The sequence below is a fragment of the Lissotriton helveticus genome, chromosome 10, assembly GCF_964261635.1.
Source record: "Lissotriton helveticus chromosome 10, aLisHel1.1, whole genome shotgun sequence".
NCBI lineage: Eukaryota > Metazoa > Chordata > Amphibia > Caudata > Salamandridae > Lissotriton > Lissotriton helveticus.
The window spans coordinates 765,375,044-765,394,741 of NC_136071.1; the positions used below are offsets into that span (position 1 = coordinate 765,375,044).

General features: G+C 42.2%; 1 protein-coding gene across 1 annotated transcript in view; it reads right to left on the reverse strand.

Annotated features, from left to right (window-relative positions):
- Positions 1–19,698, reverse strand: part of CCNY (cyclin Y) — a 503,311-nt gene that overhangs the window by 191,383 nt on the left and 292,230 nt on the right. The window contains exon 2 of the mRNA XM_078663312.1: positions 3,542–3,616. Coding sequence (XP_078519438.1) covers positions 3,542–3,616 — 75 coding nt within the window. The remainder of the gene's footprint in view (positions 1–3,541; positions 3,617–19,698) is intronic.

Below are 19,698 nucleotides of genomic sequence, written 5' to 3' on the forward strand. Positions count from 1 at the left end.
GGACTATGGAAATGTTCTCTATTTGGGAGCAACGAAAGGAAGCCTCCAACGGCTGCAACACATTCGGAATGCGGCAGCATGCCTAGTTCTTAATCTACCCAAGACAGCTTCCTCGCCGAAAGTCCTTGATACCCTTCAATGGCTACCTGTTTACAAAATAATTCTTTTTAAAGCCTTGTGTTTCTGTCACCGGAGTCTACAGGGAAAAGGACCCAGCTACCTGCACGATCTTCTGACCCCTTACAATCCTATTCGTCATCTGAGATCGACAGGAGCTCATCTGCTCAAAGTTCCAAAAATTAAAAGGGCGAGGATGGGTGCGCGCTCATTTGACTACTTGGCAGCCAAAAATTGGAACACAATACCGCCTTCGTTGCGAGCAGAAACACCTGAGAAGTGTTTTCCTACGAGGCTTGAAAACCTGGCTTCACTAAATGTGAGCTACGCCTAACTACCCTACCCTGCATGTAGTTTTTTTTTGTAGCGTGGGGACATACCAGTTGGTGTAGCCAGTCGCTTTATAAAATTATTATTATTTATTTATTATTGTTTATAATGGAAACATGGACATTTTCTAATCAATACAGCATAAAAAGTATTATCATAATGCGGAATGGATGCTATACCTTGCAGAGGCATACTCATTTCCAGAAAAGCATTAGCAATCAGATACGTCAACACTTTATAACAAAAGAGAAATGTACTGATGTGGATAAAATAATCCTTAAAAACCCATTGTACAAAAAAAAAAACAATTCCAAAAAGCCAATGATAAGGGCTGCTTTTTCGGTTCATCCTCTTCGTCAATGACCTTTCTTTTAACCATAAAGCAAACACATGGATTCCTTAGAGTAATTAATCAAAGTCCAGCAACAACAAAAAAACACAAACATAAAAAATAGAATACTATTATTTAAAAGTGCAAAAAATGTATATATCTAACTGTAAAACAAGCTTCAGCCAAGCGATTTTAGTAGTTCACAACGTAACAATGACTGTCAATTCCAGTATCTTAACGAATTGATATATAACAGGTCACATAATGCATTAATACATCAACAGAAATCAGGGGATTGGTTGGATCCCCATGAATTTACACACTTCATGTCATTAATCTAGAAAGGTTGTTTCTTTCTTAATTGCTCATTTCTCACACCTTTCTTCCTTGGATGTTTGAGACTACTTCAAGCATCATAAAACGCACCTGTGCTACACTGCAGCAATTAAAAAAAACATTTTTTTTTTTAAATCAGCTTTCCCAATGAACACATAAACCGAGTGAATGAATTTCCATCATTGCCATGTCCTACAAGTAGCCTAGTATTGATGTACTCTGGTTGCTGACCTACTCTACCACTGCTTTTGATAAAATGCAATATTAAACAAAATGCTTAATAATGTAAGATCTTTTCTATGTGATCTGATAGTACGTTCAAGTTTTGCTGAACAAATTTATACCCATAATTCCGTTGCGCTTGGACAACCGAGTAGAATAATGTCATGTCAATATAATGATATCAAAAATATATGCCTTCATCCATTTTTCTGAACCGAAAATGGTGTTCACTTCAATATCATTCATAAATATATTAGCCTATCTGGGAACCCAATGAAGTTAACGTAGTCCCCAGGGCATATTCAGGAGCTTAGTGCCCCTTCCCTGGACCAATTGCTGCCTGGCTGGAACAAGTTGTCCAATATCTAGGAATTGACAGTCTTGTAATTCAATGTCTTCAGATTTTTTGGGGTTACTCGCACCATTTGTGTATGGTTGGAAATGATGACCTGGACAGGTCACTGTGGAAGGTGAGTCAAAACTTTGCGGGCCGAACAGGTGATTAGTGCCACTCTAAGTAGGTGACAATCAGTACACACTTCCTCGCTTTACTACCTAATGATGAAATCCAATGCAAGGCAGGCAGTTCCAGGTGGACCTTGTACCATTGGGTGGTACACAGATCTCAGACATGCACCTGCTAACTTTTTCCAAGCAAACATGGAAAAGTTGTGTGGGCCAACAACTGCAAAGGTTAATAACATAATGTGCATGGCATTGCATAAGCTATTGACCCAGAGAAGAAGAGGAGAATTGATCCAAGGATTAACATGAGGGAGTTACAGAGTGATTGGTACAAGTTCCAATCCACACCCGTTGGTGAAAAAAAAGAGACTGGCAAGGATTCACACTGAAGTATGGTACAGTTGCATAAAGTACTGAATTGAACAACATTTGAATCACCTTCTGATCATGTCACTATGTGGCTGCATTCACACAATGTTGAATATAACCAGCACATAAGTGAATGTGTGTCAACTTTCTTCGCTTGCACAATCAGAGAAGAGCCAGCTACTCCCTTCCTAATTCATCCTTGCTATCACTCTACCAAAATGTCTGCTCACTCAAACCTGTTGGACCTGGATGAAAAAAGACAGTTAATATCATGGAGCACCTGTACCCTTCCTCTGCCCTCTGCAACAAATCTCCATCCTATCCGATGGAGATACTTCTATCTAAAGTACTCACTGATATTGTAGAATGTAAAACAATCATGATCGAATGGTAGTTTAATTTACATTGTGCACCACTCAGTTTAATATAACAGTTACCACAGGAAAGTTCAGCAAAGTTTGGTTTCCTTTGGCAAACTCTTTATTGTAAACAAGTCACAGCTGGAATATTGTCTGGCATACTTTATCTTCAGCTATGCGAATTCCCCATATTTTAATTCTGGTAATCCAAACTGAAAGCTGCATTTTTAACATGAATATAATATGAAACTCCAGCTAGACATTCGCACAAACGTGGCATATTAATGCCACTTCAAATCATATTTCCATTAAAACGTAAGTTTAAAAGAACTTTTCTTGCCTTCCTCTCTAGAGCTTAAGAAAAGGGTGACATTTTAGCTGGGCTCCTAAATACACACAAGAGATTCAGAGGAATTCTGGGACCCAAATTAACAAGGGAATCCTCAGACAAAGCACCAAATGCTAGTGGCTCAATTCTCAGAAAAGTTTGCCCAGTCCTCCTTAGGACTTGAGTTTGCCAAAGTGTCAATTTAAAAAAAGGTCTGTGTTCAAGTGACATAGGCATAACTGTTATACTTTCACTGACATTGTGTCTTTTTCCATGAAAAAATGAAATGATAACCTGAGTAGTGATGAAGGAGGTTAAATAACAAGGACTGCTACAGGTGAGTTGATCATATAATGTGATTTGCATGTTTCATATGTATTTATCATTGTTTACACTGTTAGACATGTAACTGATTATAAAGCAGTTTGCTGGGAAGGAGACTTAGTGATACATTGCTATACTTAAGAAAATAATATGTTTATCTACCATCCCGGATCATCAATAGCAATCCTGAGATCAACGTGTACATTACAAAGTTTCCCTGATCTATGTGGGCGAGACTGAATCACACTAATAATGGGAAAATTGAACTATGCCCAGCGACAGTGGAAAGTACCTAGTTGTGTTAAGTCTCTCTTTGCTTTACAATTAATAGCAAACATAGCACAACTGTAAAATACATACCATCTGTTTGAGATTTACTGAGGAATATTGTGCTCGCTCGAGGATGATCAGAAGGGTTGAACTCCATGTTCATATCTGAAAAAGGAGAAGAAAAGATGATATAAATATTTTGCAAGCTTGGAAATAAGTTATGGAGAAACACTACAGAGAGGAGCTAAGAAATTCACAACATTGTCATTACAATTTCCATTAACATGCTTTGCTCATTTATCTCACAGTCTTGCCTTGTTTTGCCTTGAAATGCACAAAGAATGTCTCCACATTTTCCTGATAGCTGGTAGTGCAATTGGTCAGTGGTTAATGCAGTAGTAATGTATAAATATGAAGCTCTTTTGAAATGTAGTCAGGACTATGAACCATTCCAACGTGGCACCATTATCCAGAAATTATTTCTCTTCTTAGCTTAATCTTCTCACTAGGCACGGGCCTTCACGTTTCCTAAAAACTATACAATGCAGGCCTGTGTTTTGTTGCACAATATCCCAATTTAAAAGCATAATACATTCAACCTTGTGGTTTAAAATGCCTTCAGAATCCCTTGATGGTAAAACAGGTGCATAGTATATGGTCAGCGTTATATACATCCTCCATGTATCTACATTTTAATATACAGTGGCAATCGCAGCTTTGTAGTTATGGTACACATGCACTTTCCAATTAAAGGGCATATTTTGATTTGTCTATAACTTGACCCCTTGGACGGAGTTGCAGGAAATTTGGCATACCACTAGGTTACTTAAATAAGATCAAGCATGCCGATGTTTGTGTAAAGCAGTTCAGGCCAAAAGAGTTAAGGAGGGTGAAAAATAATTATTCATTTTATTTATTTGAAAAGTTGTATAAAGCGCGAACAAGACCCATACGCATAGCAGAACGCTGTACGAAGAGGAACTGTAATGTTGACGTGAAGAAACAGTATAAGTACAATACAATAAGGCAACATAAGAGGAACCTGCAACAAAAAAGTAAATGTGGGTTCTAGGGAAAGACGAGGTAGCAAGCGATCAAACAGGTAAAAGCCCTACTAGACGGGCCGTGCAGTTTTAGCATCGCACTACTTCCAAAGAACAACAAAATACATTTCAAACCCGAAGTAAAAATGATTGTCAAGCACAAATTTCAAAACACAAAGTGAAAATGATTGTCAGCAATACATTTCAACGGGAAACATCCTTTACAACGCAACTTTTACCACGCAGTGCTTTTACATCGCAACTTTTACAACGCAAACCATTACAATGCATTGCGCTGGGGGGCGCTCTAGGATAGGGAATAGATTTAATTTACTATCCAACACCTTCCCTACTATCCACGGGGACTGGAGTAGGAATAGTAAATTAAACTATTCACTATCCAGCACCCCAAAGCGCTATGCGTTGTAATGGTATGCGTTGTAAAAACTGCGATGTAAAAGCATGCGATGTAAAAGCATGCGTTGTAATGTCATACATCCCATTTCAACACACAAAGTAAAAATGATTGTCAAGCATGAGAGGGAAGTGTCTAGCAAATGACAGAGGCTATTGCTGATGAAGTTCTACCAAAAGTATCCATTTGACCTGTTTTTTCAATGAAGCAGTTGAGGGGGTTGGCTCTCATCTCCGTCGGAAGGGCATTGAATTGATTTTCCATTTTAGCTCCCATAGAAAATATTGTTCATGCCTACAACCTGAATGGCATGAAAGTAGAACTTTACTCAGAAAAGGTGCTTTTGTTGGTTTGGAGTAAATCCCTTCAGTAGTTTTTGAGAAATTAGTATTTTACAAAGTTTAAAGGGTTAACACTTTTCTGTGTATCTGTTGGAATTCACAAATTATTCGCACATTGAAAAAAAAAAAGATCTGATTAGATGAGGGAGCCTTTTCTTCCTTCATCCGTTTTGGACCAGAGGCTCCAAAGTGGGAATCGTAGTACTGACAGACGTAAATGGCTGGTAGAAGAAAATTATTTTGTGTTTTTTAAACAGTGCATCAAATAACAATAAACATGCACAATTACATTTAACTGCAAGACCTAAGTGGTCCATAGCAAGAAAATAGCCTGTGTACACTCAGTAACTCTATGCTGTATAGGACAATGACATCTTCAGTGATGTCATCAATTATATCATTTAAGAAGTCATAAGGGAAGTCATTTAACATGTCATGAGTCATGCACTATGAGCAGTGCATGGCAGGGTGCATGTTACAGTTAGCGCAATAAATTATAAATGGTGAACACTTAACAATAATGTCACTTTAACATTTAGTCCTCTGTTTTTTTTCCCAGTAAATCTATATTTTTTTTCATATTACATTGGCGGTCATGGTGCCAGTGTAGTTATGGCTGTTCTAGCATTTCCACAGAAGAGGCATTTTTATTTCTTCCTAACTCTGGCGCTCTTCGACAAATTTGTATGAAACTATAAAAAAAAAGTACATCCAATTTGGTTCCTACATGACAATGTGCATCCAGATCCGCCAATGGGAGGTTTCAAAAAGGAGCGGTGGTTTGCATGGTTTGGTGTAAATCCATACACAGTCGTTTTCCAAAAATTATAATTTAAAAGGTGCTTGAATTGGGCATTCAGAGGTTTAATTTTAGAGATATCTGCACCATTACTTTGTGAATCCTATGGAAATTCAATGGGTATTTTTCTCCCATTATCCATTGAGGATGCACAAATCCCCCATGGATTCATGAATCTGCTGCACTCTGATTGGCATTCATCACAGAAAATTTCAGTTTTAGTCACCATTACCCAAATCAGTGCGCTGGGTACTGTGTTGGGGAAAAGGAAAACGGCATAAAGGGGCAGGGAGAAGACACCATGACCCCGGGGGGTGGAACCTAACGGGATGCCTAGTTAATAAAATAAAATAATTAAAAACGGATTAATTATTGCAGGATTTGCAGATCCTTGAGCTTTCCCCGGGTTCCGCAGCCTATCCCGAGGTTCAGGATTTGTGAATACAGCTTAGGATTTGCAAATCCAGCGAATACATAAAATAAAGTGTTTAGAGCACTACTGCCGGAGTTCCCAAATGGACACTCAAGGAGCTTGTCTGCATGCGGTTGACTGTAAGCAGGGTGTGGTTGTAGTCAGGACCCTCACACCAACTCCCCGAGTGCACACGGCCAAAGGCCATGTGCAGCAGGAGTGGCCACCTATAGATGGTAGGGCCCAGGGCCTGCCACCAACCTCGATATACACGGCCAATGGTGTTGCACAACAAGGTTGGCTGCCTAACGAGAAATGGGTGCAGGGCCTGGCCTGCAAGAGTTGGCTGTCTATGGGGAGTTGGGTGCAGAGGGTAGCCATCGGCAATACCCAGCAGCCAACCCCACTGCAGATGGGTGAAAGCTGTGCACAGAAGGGGTTGACTGCCTGCAGATAGTTGGATGTAGAGTCCGGCTGTAGAAAGGGCCTTGCAGCCTATCTTGCTGCACATGACCAAAAAGCTGTATGAAGTAGGGTTACCCACCAACACGTTGCTTGGCACAGGACCTGATCAGAGACTGTAAGTGTTGGTTGCCTAGAGAGAACTGGGCCTGCGGCCACACACTGCGGCAGGCATGAAGATCAGGCAATGCAGTCAACCCCACTGCACATAGCCATACATTGCGGGGTTGGCCACTCATGGCGTGCTGGCCGCAGGGCCTGGCTAGAGGCAACTACCTGAGGCCAACCCCACTGCGTTTCCCAAAGGTCGTTTGCTACTGATGTTGGCCACAAGTAGAGAGATGGACGGATGCCCAAACCCCACTGCATGAACGAAAGCTGTGCACAGTGAATGTTGGTCACACATGCAGGGTTAAGTACAGGACATTTGGTGTGCGAGTTAGGGTTTGCATGGCTGTTGTGCACATTATGGACTGTGCTTATAACCATAACTTTTGGTTTTCGGTGGTTTAATGTACAACTGCATTTTTGCTGATTTAAAAAAAAAAACTTATGTTGAAGTGTTATAACCAACACCAACCATACATTTATTTTAGCCTTTGTTTTGTAGATACAAAATATACACATATAAGTTGTTTTACTCAAAGTGTAGCTAACAATGGGCTCTGATAGGTATTACAATATTTAGGTTATGGTGCCCTTTTTTAACTGGATTGATGTGAATATGCAGCTGCGGAGTTTACTTCACAATTATAGATTTGCTGCATTTGCCATATAATTTTCAAGTTTCACTAAAAATGTCTAACTGAAATAGATGAAATAATACTGCCAGAGAATGTGCCACCTAATTTGCATTTTTGTCTTAGATTTTAAATAATACTGCCACATACTTATGTCCTCCATGCTGCAAAAATCTAGTAACCCTGACAATGACAAATCTCCGTAAATGGTCTGGGGGTTATCATGATGAAAGTAATATTTCACAGGGAACCACAAAATATTTTCTATAATTCAAGGTTCACTGTGAAATTTGGGTTTCATTATCAAAGTGACAACCTCCAAACCACTCTGCAGATTTTTAACATTGGCAGCAAAACTAGAATTAAGCAACACAATTGTTTACATAATGCACCACAAAAAGGCAAACTATGTAGCTTTATGTGGCACATTTTGTGGCAGTATTATTTTGCTCCATATGAGCTAGAAACAACATATTTTTATAAGTATGTGAATTATGTGGTCAGTCCATAATTATGTGGTAAACTCTGCAGTCACAGATTTGCATAAACCCTATGCCCTTTATCATTGTCCTTTGCTTTCCCTTCAGTTTTTTTACAAACGGTAAACAACACCTAAATATTATCATTCCAATAAGTGGCCATAAGCTGCACTTTCAAGAAATCAGCTTTAGTAGCTAACACCACCAAAATAAACATATAATATAAAAAATGCATAATGGTAACGCACAATATGGTTCTATATTGCCATATCAGAGTTCTGGTGATATTTACAAACCACACAGCCTTTGGACCTGTAGTTTGTGGTGTAATAATAACCCGTAGATGCATTATTCAATCATATCACACAGCTACCCAATATGAATCCTCTATATATACATGAATGCCATGCTACTGAAAAACAAAAATGGCATGGTATTTAAAACAATAATACTAATAAGCCCATTTTCACCTTCATTACTAGAGTACAAAGGTAAAATTCCGTGTTATTACCATAGGACAGCAAATGTGGGAGAAAGCACTTACTTTCTCAACAACTGAATGTTACAATGATTTTAGAAAGTAAAACAATTCTTCACTTATAAAATCGATGTGATAGCTCTGAAGTCTTTCTGAAGTTCCGCCTTTGCAGCCATTATGCCAATTATAGATTACTCTTGCAGCCGTCCTCTCACTGGAATGGAGCCATCAACAACCCTGCAGTGAGTCATATAAATAACCTGACTCCTTGGCTCACTTCCCTATCTGACTTGAGACATCCAGTCCGGAACGGTGCCTTTTACCTCCAGCCCTGGACTCACCTGTATGCTTCGTCTACCTTCTAAGTCATTGCCAGTTTCCTGTGCCTTCCTCCCTGTGCTTAAGGTGTCCAGCGCCCTAAGGGCTCACGGACAAACCAGAATACAAACACTTAAAGGCCAAAACACTTATGGAGGACCTAACCAATCATAAAAGCTCGCAGGTATATGGAACACTAGTGGTCAATACACCAGACTCATTTGACCAGCTGAGAGAGGGCTGGGTGGTGGACTTGGGGCACCTTACAAATGGTGACTGGAGGGAGGCCTGCGCCTTCCCCCGCGAGACAGCGAATGCCTCGTAGTTCCACTTATTGTAGTGGAAGTACCTACACAGGGTTTACTACACTCGGGAGAGAATATGGAAAATGGGGGCAGTGGCCACATCGACTTGCTTGCAATGCAAATCGAATAGGGAACATTTCCTCCACACGACCTGGGTGTGTGTTTGCCTGGCCCCATTTTGGGAGGGGGTGTTGACGTTGTTGGAACGAGTGTTGGGCTGGGTATTACCTCGAGACCCTAAATTGGTCCTCCTTTCCACCACAAAAGAGATAGGCACGGATGTATCGCACTGCCCTGCTGTGGCTGGGTCTGACGATAGCAAAAAGGGAAATCGCTAGGGCTTGAAAAGATAGCGAACCTCCTTTCCCATATTCAAGGCAAGGGGTTGCCCTCCTAAACACTACAAAATATGGGCTCCATGGAGCCAATTCCGGGAATCACCTTACAGAGAACAGAGAATCCTTTCCATTTCCTGGAGGATGAACTTCGGTCCTATGGAGGCCAGGGCTGGAACAGAGTCACGGGGGACAAGGAGGCAATCAAGGGGTTATGGAGTCAACCACTGGCTGGACTCGGGAGGGGTGGATCTTGTATTTGTCTCTATGCCTATCTCCACTAACTTGCAATGTCATACTGTTGACTCAACGAGTCGCTCCTCTGTTATGTATGATCATTTACATTATGTCTGGTGTATCAGCTGTGCAAAACTCAATAAAATATTGTCATTAAAACAAATTTCAAGCGCATACTCTTGCAGTATTACCACCACCTGCACAGTACACACTGTTGCTGTCTTAAAATGTCTTGCCCATCCTTTTAGTTGAGAAGGAGCATCCATTTAACTCTCACCAAATACACACAAATGTTCCCTCTGGGAACTGAAAATGAGTGTACTGAGAGAAGCACTCCTTATTCCTTTTAGTCACTGTTGGGTAAGGCGACTCTTCAATTGCTGGTGGTAGATGGGTTATTCCAGATATTAAAAGAGCACTGAAAAGCAAATTCTCACCGTGCGTAGTCTTGATCCTGCCCTGATACTTTAATCCCCATCAAATTCACAAATCTGCACCCAATTATCTGGTAAAATAACTATTGCTTAGCCTACTCTCCTCATTAAACATCGAAAAACAAATTACTAAGAGCCTCATCCACTCAGAATATTATTTCACCAATGAACTACAGTAACTATGCATTTGAGCTGACAGATTGTCAATTAAAAAATCAACACTCAGAGAGGAAAGCTGTCAATAAGCTGAGGAAACATCCTGTGAACAGGTCTTATTTATAGCTTTTACTGATAGTCTTCTCTAGCTTTTAGTTAAGGAAAACAACATTTCCTATCCTATTCCTATTGAAGCATACCTTCTTCTGCAGGAGAGACCTAAGTGTTCCTGATCGAAAATTAAAACCAAACACCACACCATCATGTTTGATGTCCTCTCAAACTGCTCTCCTTGATCCTTTTTCTGCTAACAGAAGGCTCAGATATTAAACCTGTTCGCAGATTCAACCCAAAGCCAGTCATTTGCGTTAGCAGAATCTTTGGTGTTCTAATCAAACCCTTTGACTTCCTTCTGCTATGCCAACTCATTCTCTTCCTTCTCTGTTTTTGAGTACTTCGGTTCAACTGAAAGCTTTAAAGACTAACAGAAAATCAAGTCGAGTGCAAAATCAGCCACAAAGTAACCAACCTTGTCCTGATACAAAAGTTGACACTCAGAAGAAACTGAATAGATCACAAAGCGAGAACTCTGCTCAGCTTCATTATATAACTCTGCCACTCTCATTATTTGTACATATAATTGCATATCAGACATCTGTTCATCCCTCTGCTGCACTGAGCTATATTTTACTGATATTCTGGTTTGGGAATTCATACTCTTGATAGCAACTACTCTCAGTACGCCTACAATTACATAGCTTGTGCCTGGACAGCTGTATGCTACTAAGTAACAATTATTAGACAAATATCCACGACTTTTTGCGCCACTTTGATTACTTCATGTGATAATGGAACCTCTCAAACTGATTCAGTTGTAATGCATCTTGTACTCCTGTTAGTCCAAACAATTTTGTACAGCGATCTGAAATTGTTCCCTTTGGCGCTTGTTATGACCTTAAGTATCGCTTTGTTCGCCCTAAGTGTGGCAGGGTATGCTCAGACGTGAGTCCCTTGCTCACTTGGCCACTGGATTCAAGATAGCCTGGCTGATGAGGATTATGAATCCGAAACCGGTCCCAGGATGCTTGTTTCCGGTCAATGGAAGACATGGCTTGGCAGTTCGGGCTGGACTGTTCCCATGAGGCACAGGGTCAGACTGATTTGCATATGGCCATGTCTGAAATGGGGTGGCTGAGTGGGCTAAACAATGGTGATGGATTAAACCCAGATCAGTTGACTGGGGGTGAGTGTTTGATTTGCTTAAGCGCTCCGTCCATCATCCCCTTTTGTATCGCTTTGTTCGCCCTAAGTGTGGCAGGGTATGCTCAGACGTGAGTCCCTTGCTCACTTGGCCACTGGATTCAAGATAGCCTGGCTGATGAGGATTATGAATCCGAAACCGGTCCCAGGATGCTTGTTTCCGGTCCATGGAAGACATGGCTTGGCAGTTCGGGCTGGACTGTTCCCATGAAGCACAGGGTCAGACTGATTTGCATATGGCCATGTCTGAAATGGGGTGGCTGAGTGGGCTAAAGAATGGTGATGGATTAAACCCAGATCAGTTGACTGGGGGTGAGTGTTTGATTTGCTCAAGCGCTCCGTCCATCATCCCCTTTTGTATCGCTTTGTTCGCCCTAAGTGTGGCAGGGTATGCTCAGACGTGAGTCCCTTGCTCACTTGGCCACTGGATTCAAGATAGCCTGGCTGATGAGGATTATGAATCCGAAACCGATCCCAGGATGCTTGTTTCCGGTCCATGGAAGACATGGCTTGGCAGTTCGGGCTGGACTGTTCCCATGAGGCACAGGGTCAGACTGATTTGCATATGGCCATGTCTGAAATGGGGTGGCTGAGTGGGCTAAAGAATGGTGATGGATTAAACCCAGATCAGTTGACTGGGGGTGAGTGTTTGATTTGCTCAAGCGCTCCGTCCATCATCCCCTTTTGTATCGCTTTGTGCGCCCTAAGTGTGGCAGGGTATGCTCAGATGTGAGTCCCTTGCTCACTTGGCCACGGGATTCAAGATAGCCTGGCTGATGAGGATTATGAATCCGAAACCGGTCCCAGGATGCTTTTTTCCGGTCCATGGAAGACATGGCTTGGCAGTTCGGGCTGGACTGTTCCCATGAGGCACAGGGTCAGACTGATTTGCATATGGCCATGTCTGAAATGGGGTGGCTGAGTGGGCTAAAGAATGGTGATGGATTAAACCCAGATCAGTTGACTGGGGGTGAGTGTTTAATTTGCTCAAGCGCTCCGTCCATCATCCCCTTTTGTATCGCTTAATATTTCCAAGTGCTTTATATATCATTCTGTAATAATATTGCTATACGCTTCGTCTACTCATGTCATTATAACGCACTGTCCAGCACTCTGAAACACAAATGGGTCGCATCCATGCTAAAGAAAATAATACATTAAAAATAAACACGGTCCTCCTACGAGGCGGGTCCTCATGTGAGGCAGAAGAAAACCTACAAAACAAACTCAGAGTTGGCTAGGAGCTTGAAAGTCTTCTGCCATTTTGAGAAGTGCTAAACATAAACTTTCAAAAATGTATTTCCAATAGAAAAATGCTGTAGAGTGTCCTACTACCAAAGTGGAGTCTGCTGAAAATAAGGTGAGCTTTAAAGGAATTCAAACCATAACTCAACTATACTTTTTGGTAGGCCATAGTAAGGTGTATGGTTTGCTTAAATTCAACATGATTTTTCAGAAACTGGTGGTACCTGGGCACATGAAATGTATGGTTATTAGAAAGGACGTGGATTTAAGGTCTAAGTGATAGGAGAAAAGGGACTATGACATTTCTCAAGATCACCTTATGTATTATTAATGTATTCATCTTCAGGCGAACAAAGGTGGGCAAATAAAAAGCTGAGCTGTAGCTGCTTCACATCCAGTCTGTCGCAAGGGAGCAACCACCATGTAGCATTTTGTGCAAGAAATTAGCAGAGCAGGGATCAGTTGCACACATCTGAAAGGTATCAGGCTGCATCATACATTTTAAGATTTGTTTTTATGTCTCTAAACGAAAACTTCTGATATATGCAGCACAATCAGTAAAACACAAAATCCCGATGCATTTTAATGAACTTGAAAAATGTTACCCCAGAGTAAACCTAATTAGCAGCAATGAAGATGTGATAGTAATGAAATTATGAAATATGGCCTCATATTTCAAAGCTAAGATTAACTTGTTTCCGCAGTATAAATCAACTTGAAAGTACAGATAAGAGTAAATAAATCACTGTTCTAGAAAACAAAAATATAAGAGGGTCCCGTTTATCCACGAACTGTTGTTAAGCGACCTGGAAAACATGAAATGGTCTATAATGCAAAATTTGTTGCATGATGATATATCTGTTACACTGTCATGGAGGAAATTTGGGCCAGGGCAGTGAAGGTTGCATAGCAACATACACAGTAACATGAACATTGGCTCTTGAGGGAGTATCATCAAATGCTATGTGTGTCTAAAGGAGTCTACAAACATGTATGAACGTCAACGAGCATGAATGTCACTTATGCATATAACTCATTAGAACTTACCAGCTCCACCATTGAAAAATAACGGTTGTCGCTTTGCATCTTCTAAAAAGCTTTCTGTGAACCATATGGACTATCGGACACTGGAGTTTAATCTGACATAGAAAAGGACCTTGGAGTTTAAATTGCAGTCAGTGGTGGAGTGGCCCTCAAAGAGTCATGGGTCATACTACCGCTGGTTTAGGGCCGCCTCACAGCGTGTTTTCTTTTATTGACATTTATAAATGTTTCTAAAGCTGTATTCTGTCTGGTACATTCTGTGCTGCTGTGCCTCGCCTGACCGGTGCTACTTTATGCTGGGGGGCTGCAGTCAGTTGGAACGGACACTTTCGTTGTGCATCGATACATTTTTCGTTAAGCAAGTGAGAGAGAAGCAAGGCAGGAGAAGGAACAAGGAAAAGGCAAAAAGCCCGATTAGGAGTTTGGCGGTCCATAGGACCGCCACACTTGTGGTGGAGGTGCGGTGGCGGTCGGGGACCACTGCACCAGCGCTCCGACCGCTGTACCACGATTACAGTGGTCAGACCTCCAGGGGATCGCAGAAACCAATATGCCTGGCAGTGCTGTTGCGGCATCTCCAAGCTTATTACAAGTTTCTTCACCCTCAGTCTGTTCAAGGCAGAAAGCCCGCCATGAAAAAGCTGGAGGTAGTGAAACAAAGGGGGCCCTACAGGGTCCCCTGTGGCCCCAGTGCACGGGGATGCATGCAGGGGGGCATATGTTGTGACCCCCTGTCTGCATGCTCCTCCTTTCCTGCACAGCATGGACTGCATAGTCCATATCGTGCCTTAGGCACTCCTTTGGAACAGCCGTACTAACAGGCCTGCAAGACCACGAAGAAACTTGTAATCTGGTGTGTGGGCAGCGGTCGACTTTGGTGGTCCGGGAGCGGGGCGCTGGCATAACGGCCCACTCCCAGGCTGCCAAAGTCATAATCAGGCTTTAAGAAAACAGTGAGAATGAAAAAGAATCTGCAGGATTTGAGGTAAAGAAAAAAAGAGTGTAGGATAGATGGAAACAAAAAGGAATGAGGTGGATTCATAAATAGGAAGCCATGGTATTTGGTAACCCAAGTTTAACTATTCAAACTCTCCCATCTATATAGGGGAGTGCTTGGATATCTATGCTACCCTGAAACTCGAAGGGGAGGCACAGAATACTCAAATATTCAAGGAGAGAGTAACTAACTATTCCTACTCCAGTCCCCAAACATGTATGGAAAATGCTTTTGAGCTGAGAACTGGCACAAATGAGGAGATTAAAAATACACGCCAGTCAGCTTGCATGTATGAAATGCTCTCGCATGCGCACTAAGGACTGCAGTGGGCATAGACAAATGGGGGTTAAACAGACGAAACACCGGCCGCAGGCGCCTATTAAAAATGTTGGGGCCCTGCACTTGTTTTTCAATTAAGCCCTGCACTGACAGGCTCCTGAAAATATTTCATGTTCATAGGGTGAAAGCACTGGCCAGAATGGGCATGTACATGTCTCGGTCCCTTACAAAACCACCTACAGTCCGTTCAAGTCACCCCAGTACAGAGCATCAACCACCCACACACCCCCCGCCAGCCTCAAAACTTGAAAAATAAAACGATAATAAAACGGATTAATTGTCTTTTTATTTTTAATGTTCTAAGGGCCGGGCGAGTCTATGGGGACGGTCCAAACCGGCATGTGCACTGAGCTGTCTCCAACCCGAGCTGCGTTACTGGGTTATAGACAGCAAGCACAGGCTCCCAGTCTGCGCAAATTCAGGGCACTCAGGCTTATCCTGATGCTACTTTCAAGCATGAGAGCAGTGTCAGGCTTGGCGGTAGGGGAGTCTGGGAACCTGTGCTGGGGGGGTGGCGGTCCCCAGGGCCATCACCGGCTCCAGGAGGGGGCCGTGCCCATTACATGCAGGGCCCCGGGGAGGTGGTGGTCCCCGGGGCAGTGGGTCCGCCACAGACCCCCAAATTAACATATAAGTGCCCCAGGGAGGTGGCGGTCCCTGGTTTGAAGTGTTGACAGCCAATTAGAATACAGCTCGTGATCGGCAGGGTGCATGGATCCTCCGTGCCTCTATATAACGATTGTTTGATTTTCTCAGTAACTACTGAACCGATTTACACCATTTAAGACCAAAAGTTCTTTCTGAGGCAAGGGCTAACTTTATGCCAAATTTGATTTAATTCCGTTCAGCAGTTCGAGCTGTAGCCATGTCTAAAGTTTGCGATGGGAAATGCATTTTTCGATATCTTTTTTGTTTATTTCTCAGGAACTACTAAATGTATTTACACCATTTAAAAAAAAGGGCTCTTTCTGAACCAAGGGCTACCTTTTTGCAAAATGCGGTGTAATTCCGTTCAGCAGTTCGGGCCGTAGCCGTGTCTAAAGTTTCCTATGGGAATTAACATGGAGAAAACACGTTTTGGGACCCCCCCTATTTTCTCGGCTCCCGCTTACCAAAACACCCCGAAATTTTCAACATAGAAGCGGACCGGAACACCCCACTAGTTTTGAAAATCCGCGATGATTCGTCAACCGGCGCCAAAGTTAATAGGAAAAGAAAAAATGCTTTTCCTATGGAAACTCGGTCCTAACTATAACTATCTACTGGCGACCACCAGTAGGTAATATATATATATATATATATATATATATATATATATATATATATATATAGAGAGAGAGAGAGAGAGAGAGAGAGAGAGAGAGAGGGAGAGAGAGAGAGAGAGAGAGAGATAGTGTGTGTGTTAGCTTTTATGCAGTCTATAAAACGTGCAGGTTCTAGCCTTGAGTGAGTTATGCAAGCTCCTTCTTGCTAATTCTGGAAAATTAAAGCCGTTAGATTTTGGCCACTGTACATGTTGTCTATGCAAATAGATTATTTAACTTTTTTTTATTTTCGCAACTTACTGTGCAGACAATCTACTTCCCCCAGCTGGGCAGAAAAATAGATTGACCTGTTTGCCGACATCACAGGGATATCTTTCTTATCCTGACTCCTGGATAATTAGGAACACAGCCATTTAATATGGCGGTGATTAGCAATGTCAGACTAAGAGAATCAAAGGGAGCTCTGAAATGTTCTGGCGTGGCCGTGGAAGAAGCAGCGCTTTATCACAGTCTAATTATTGTAACAGGGAAAGAGAGTAATTGAATCATGATTAGCGTCGGGTAAGTAACCATGTTTGCTGCCCTTGTTCTGTTGCTAATGTGGTTCATTTAGGTAACTCTGCCTGCAAAGGTCCCCTTTTTTCAGTAGGTGTGTCTAAAAAAATTTCTTTTTAAATTGCTGATAAGAAAAAAAAACAGGGTCTATGTTTCTGGCAATATGCTGGTTGCTAGGATACGGTTTCATCCGCTCAACAGGCTAGACTTTGTGCAGACTAATATGAGTTTGGGAAAAAATTGTTTTCTATAACAAGGACTGTACCTCTTGACCTGTTGCTTGCTTTTAATTCGTATGTTTGCCCATCACAGGCTTGAGGTTGTGATCTCTGAACAATTAACATTAGGAAGTATTTGCAAGCAGAAGGGTACTGGGGCAGTAGTGACTGGTGTATGGGTGGAGTGGTGTAGCAGGGGACGACGACAAATAATGAAGAAAACATTAAAGAAGGAAAAAAGAACTTACCTGCCACCCGCTGCTATTCTGGTCTGAGTCCTCGCTGAAACCTATGGCTTCTTCAGTGAATTTCTATGGTTTTTTTAAATGCTAATTTCTAACTATAACGTGCCTGAAACCTATGGCTTTTTCTGTGAAAAAAAAAAATATATATATATACACTGAACAAAAAGCCCCCCATTTATGCTGGCCAGCATACTTCTAACTGCAAGAAACATTTAAGCCCCAGGGCAAGATAATACTAAAGGATATCCCACACTGTACTCTAACATCCCAAGACAATGTTACCCCCCCCACCTCAAAATAAAATAAAGTAAGACTGAAAATCACAAACTCATTCCACTCAACACCATTTCGACTAAGCATGTATGTTTAAAATCTAGGGGGATTTAGAAAATTCTAGGAGCTATATTTAGCATGTGTGCCCAAAAGAACCCAGCAACAAATATACCTGCAGAAACACTTTACCCACAAGGTGTTGTAAAAAAAAAACATAGGGCAGCAGATCATTGCATGAGCTTTGAAATACTATAAAATAAGTTAAGGATCACAAAACCCCAGAGCAAACATTGGTAGAGCAAATCAGTCTGGGTTTAAAGTCCTAACACATAAATCTATAGGATATTAACAAGGCTATTTAGAGGAAGCCATCAGGAGCAGACAGAGAGACGGCCTGCATACAAAGAACGGTGCGTCAACTTCGCCAACTTCTTCAATGATAAGATTTCCAAGATCGAGCGATCTCTCTACACCAATTGCGCCCCCCTTTCCGGTAGCAGCCCGGGTGGGGTGTTTGGTAGCGCTCCTTCTCTCACTACTAAACCCTGGGCACTCTTCCAGCCCATCCCTGAAGAAGAGATAACAAAACTTATCTCCACCTCCAAACAGTCATCCCATGCCCTAGACCCTCTACCTGCTCAACTCACCAAAAAGCTGAAACTCCACCTAGCCCCACTCTGGTGCAGGATTATTAACGGCTCCCTAAAAACCGGAGTTGTTCCGGATTGTCTGAAAGTGGGACAAGTAACCCCACTGCTGAAAAAACCAGGCCTTGACATCAACGACCTGAACAACTTCAGACCTGTCTCCTACCTTCCCCTTCTCTCTAAAATCCTAGAAAAATGTGTACTCCAACAGCTAACCCAACACCTGGACAATACCAACCTTCTCGACTCCCATCAGTCGGGATTTAGGAAAGGTTGCAGCACTGACACCGCGATCCTCAACATAATTGATGATATCCACAATTCATTGGACTCCGATCAATGTTGCCTCCTCATTTTCCTAGACCTATCGGCAGCATTCGACACAGTTGACCACAAACTTCTCCTCAAGGCTCTCAAAGACAGGGCCGGTCTGGACGAGGTGGTCCTCAAATGGTTCGCTTCTTTCCTCCACAACCCCTTCCAGAAAATCAAAATCAAAACCTTTGAGTTCGACCTCCACCCTGTCAATAGGGGAGTACCCCAAGGATCAGTGCTCTCCCCTCAACTCTTCAACATTTACATGGAACCCCTCACCTTCCTACTCAGAAAAGCCAACATCCCTTTTCACTTGTATGCTGACGATACTCAAATTTATTTGGAAATCTCCTCGACCAAAGACATTCAAAGACTCAACGAAACACTAAGAGAAGTGCAACTTTGGCTGACTAGTAACCACTTAAAACTGAACCCGGACAAAACTGAACTACTCCTCATTTCAAACAAAGATGAGAACCCACAAATGGTAGAGTGGTTAAAAGCTATTGATGCGCTCAATGGGAACCTCACCCTGGCTGATTCTGTCAAATCTTTAGGCATCACCCTAGACTCAAAACTCTACATGACTAAACACATTAAGATCTCGGCGAAGAGCGCCTTCCTCAACCAGAAGCTACTGAACAAAATTAAACCTTTTAACCCGCCCAAAGATCTTAAACAAGCCACCCAGGCATTGGTGCTGTCTAGATTGGACTAAGGTAACGCAGTCCTCTCTGGAATAGCGCAAACACATCTTGCCCCTCTGAAAACAACCCTCAACGCGGCTGCCAGAATGGTCGCGGTAATAAAGAAATTTGATCACATCTCTTCTGCACTCAAAGATCTCAAGTGGCTACCAACAGAATTGCAGGCGAACTGCAGAACAGCCT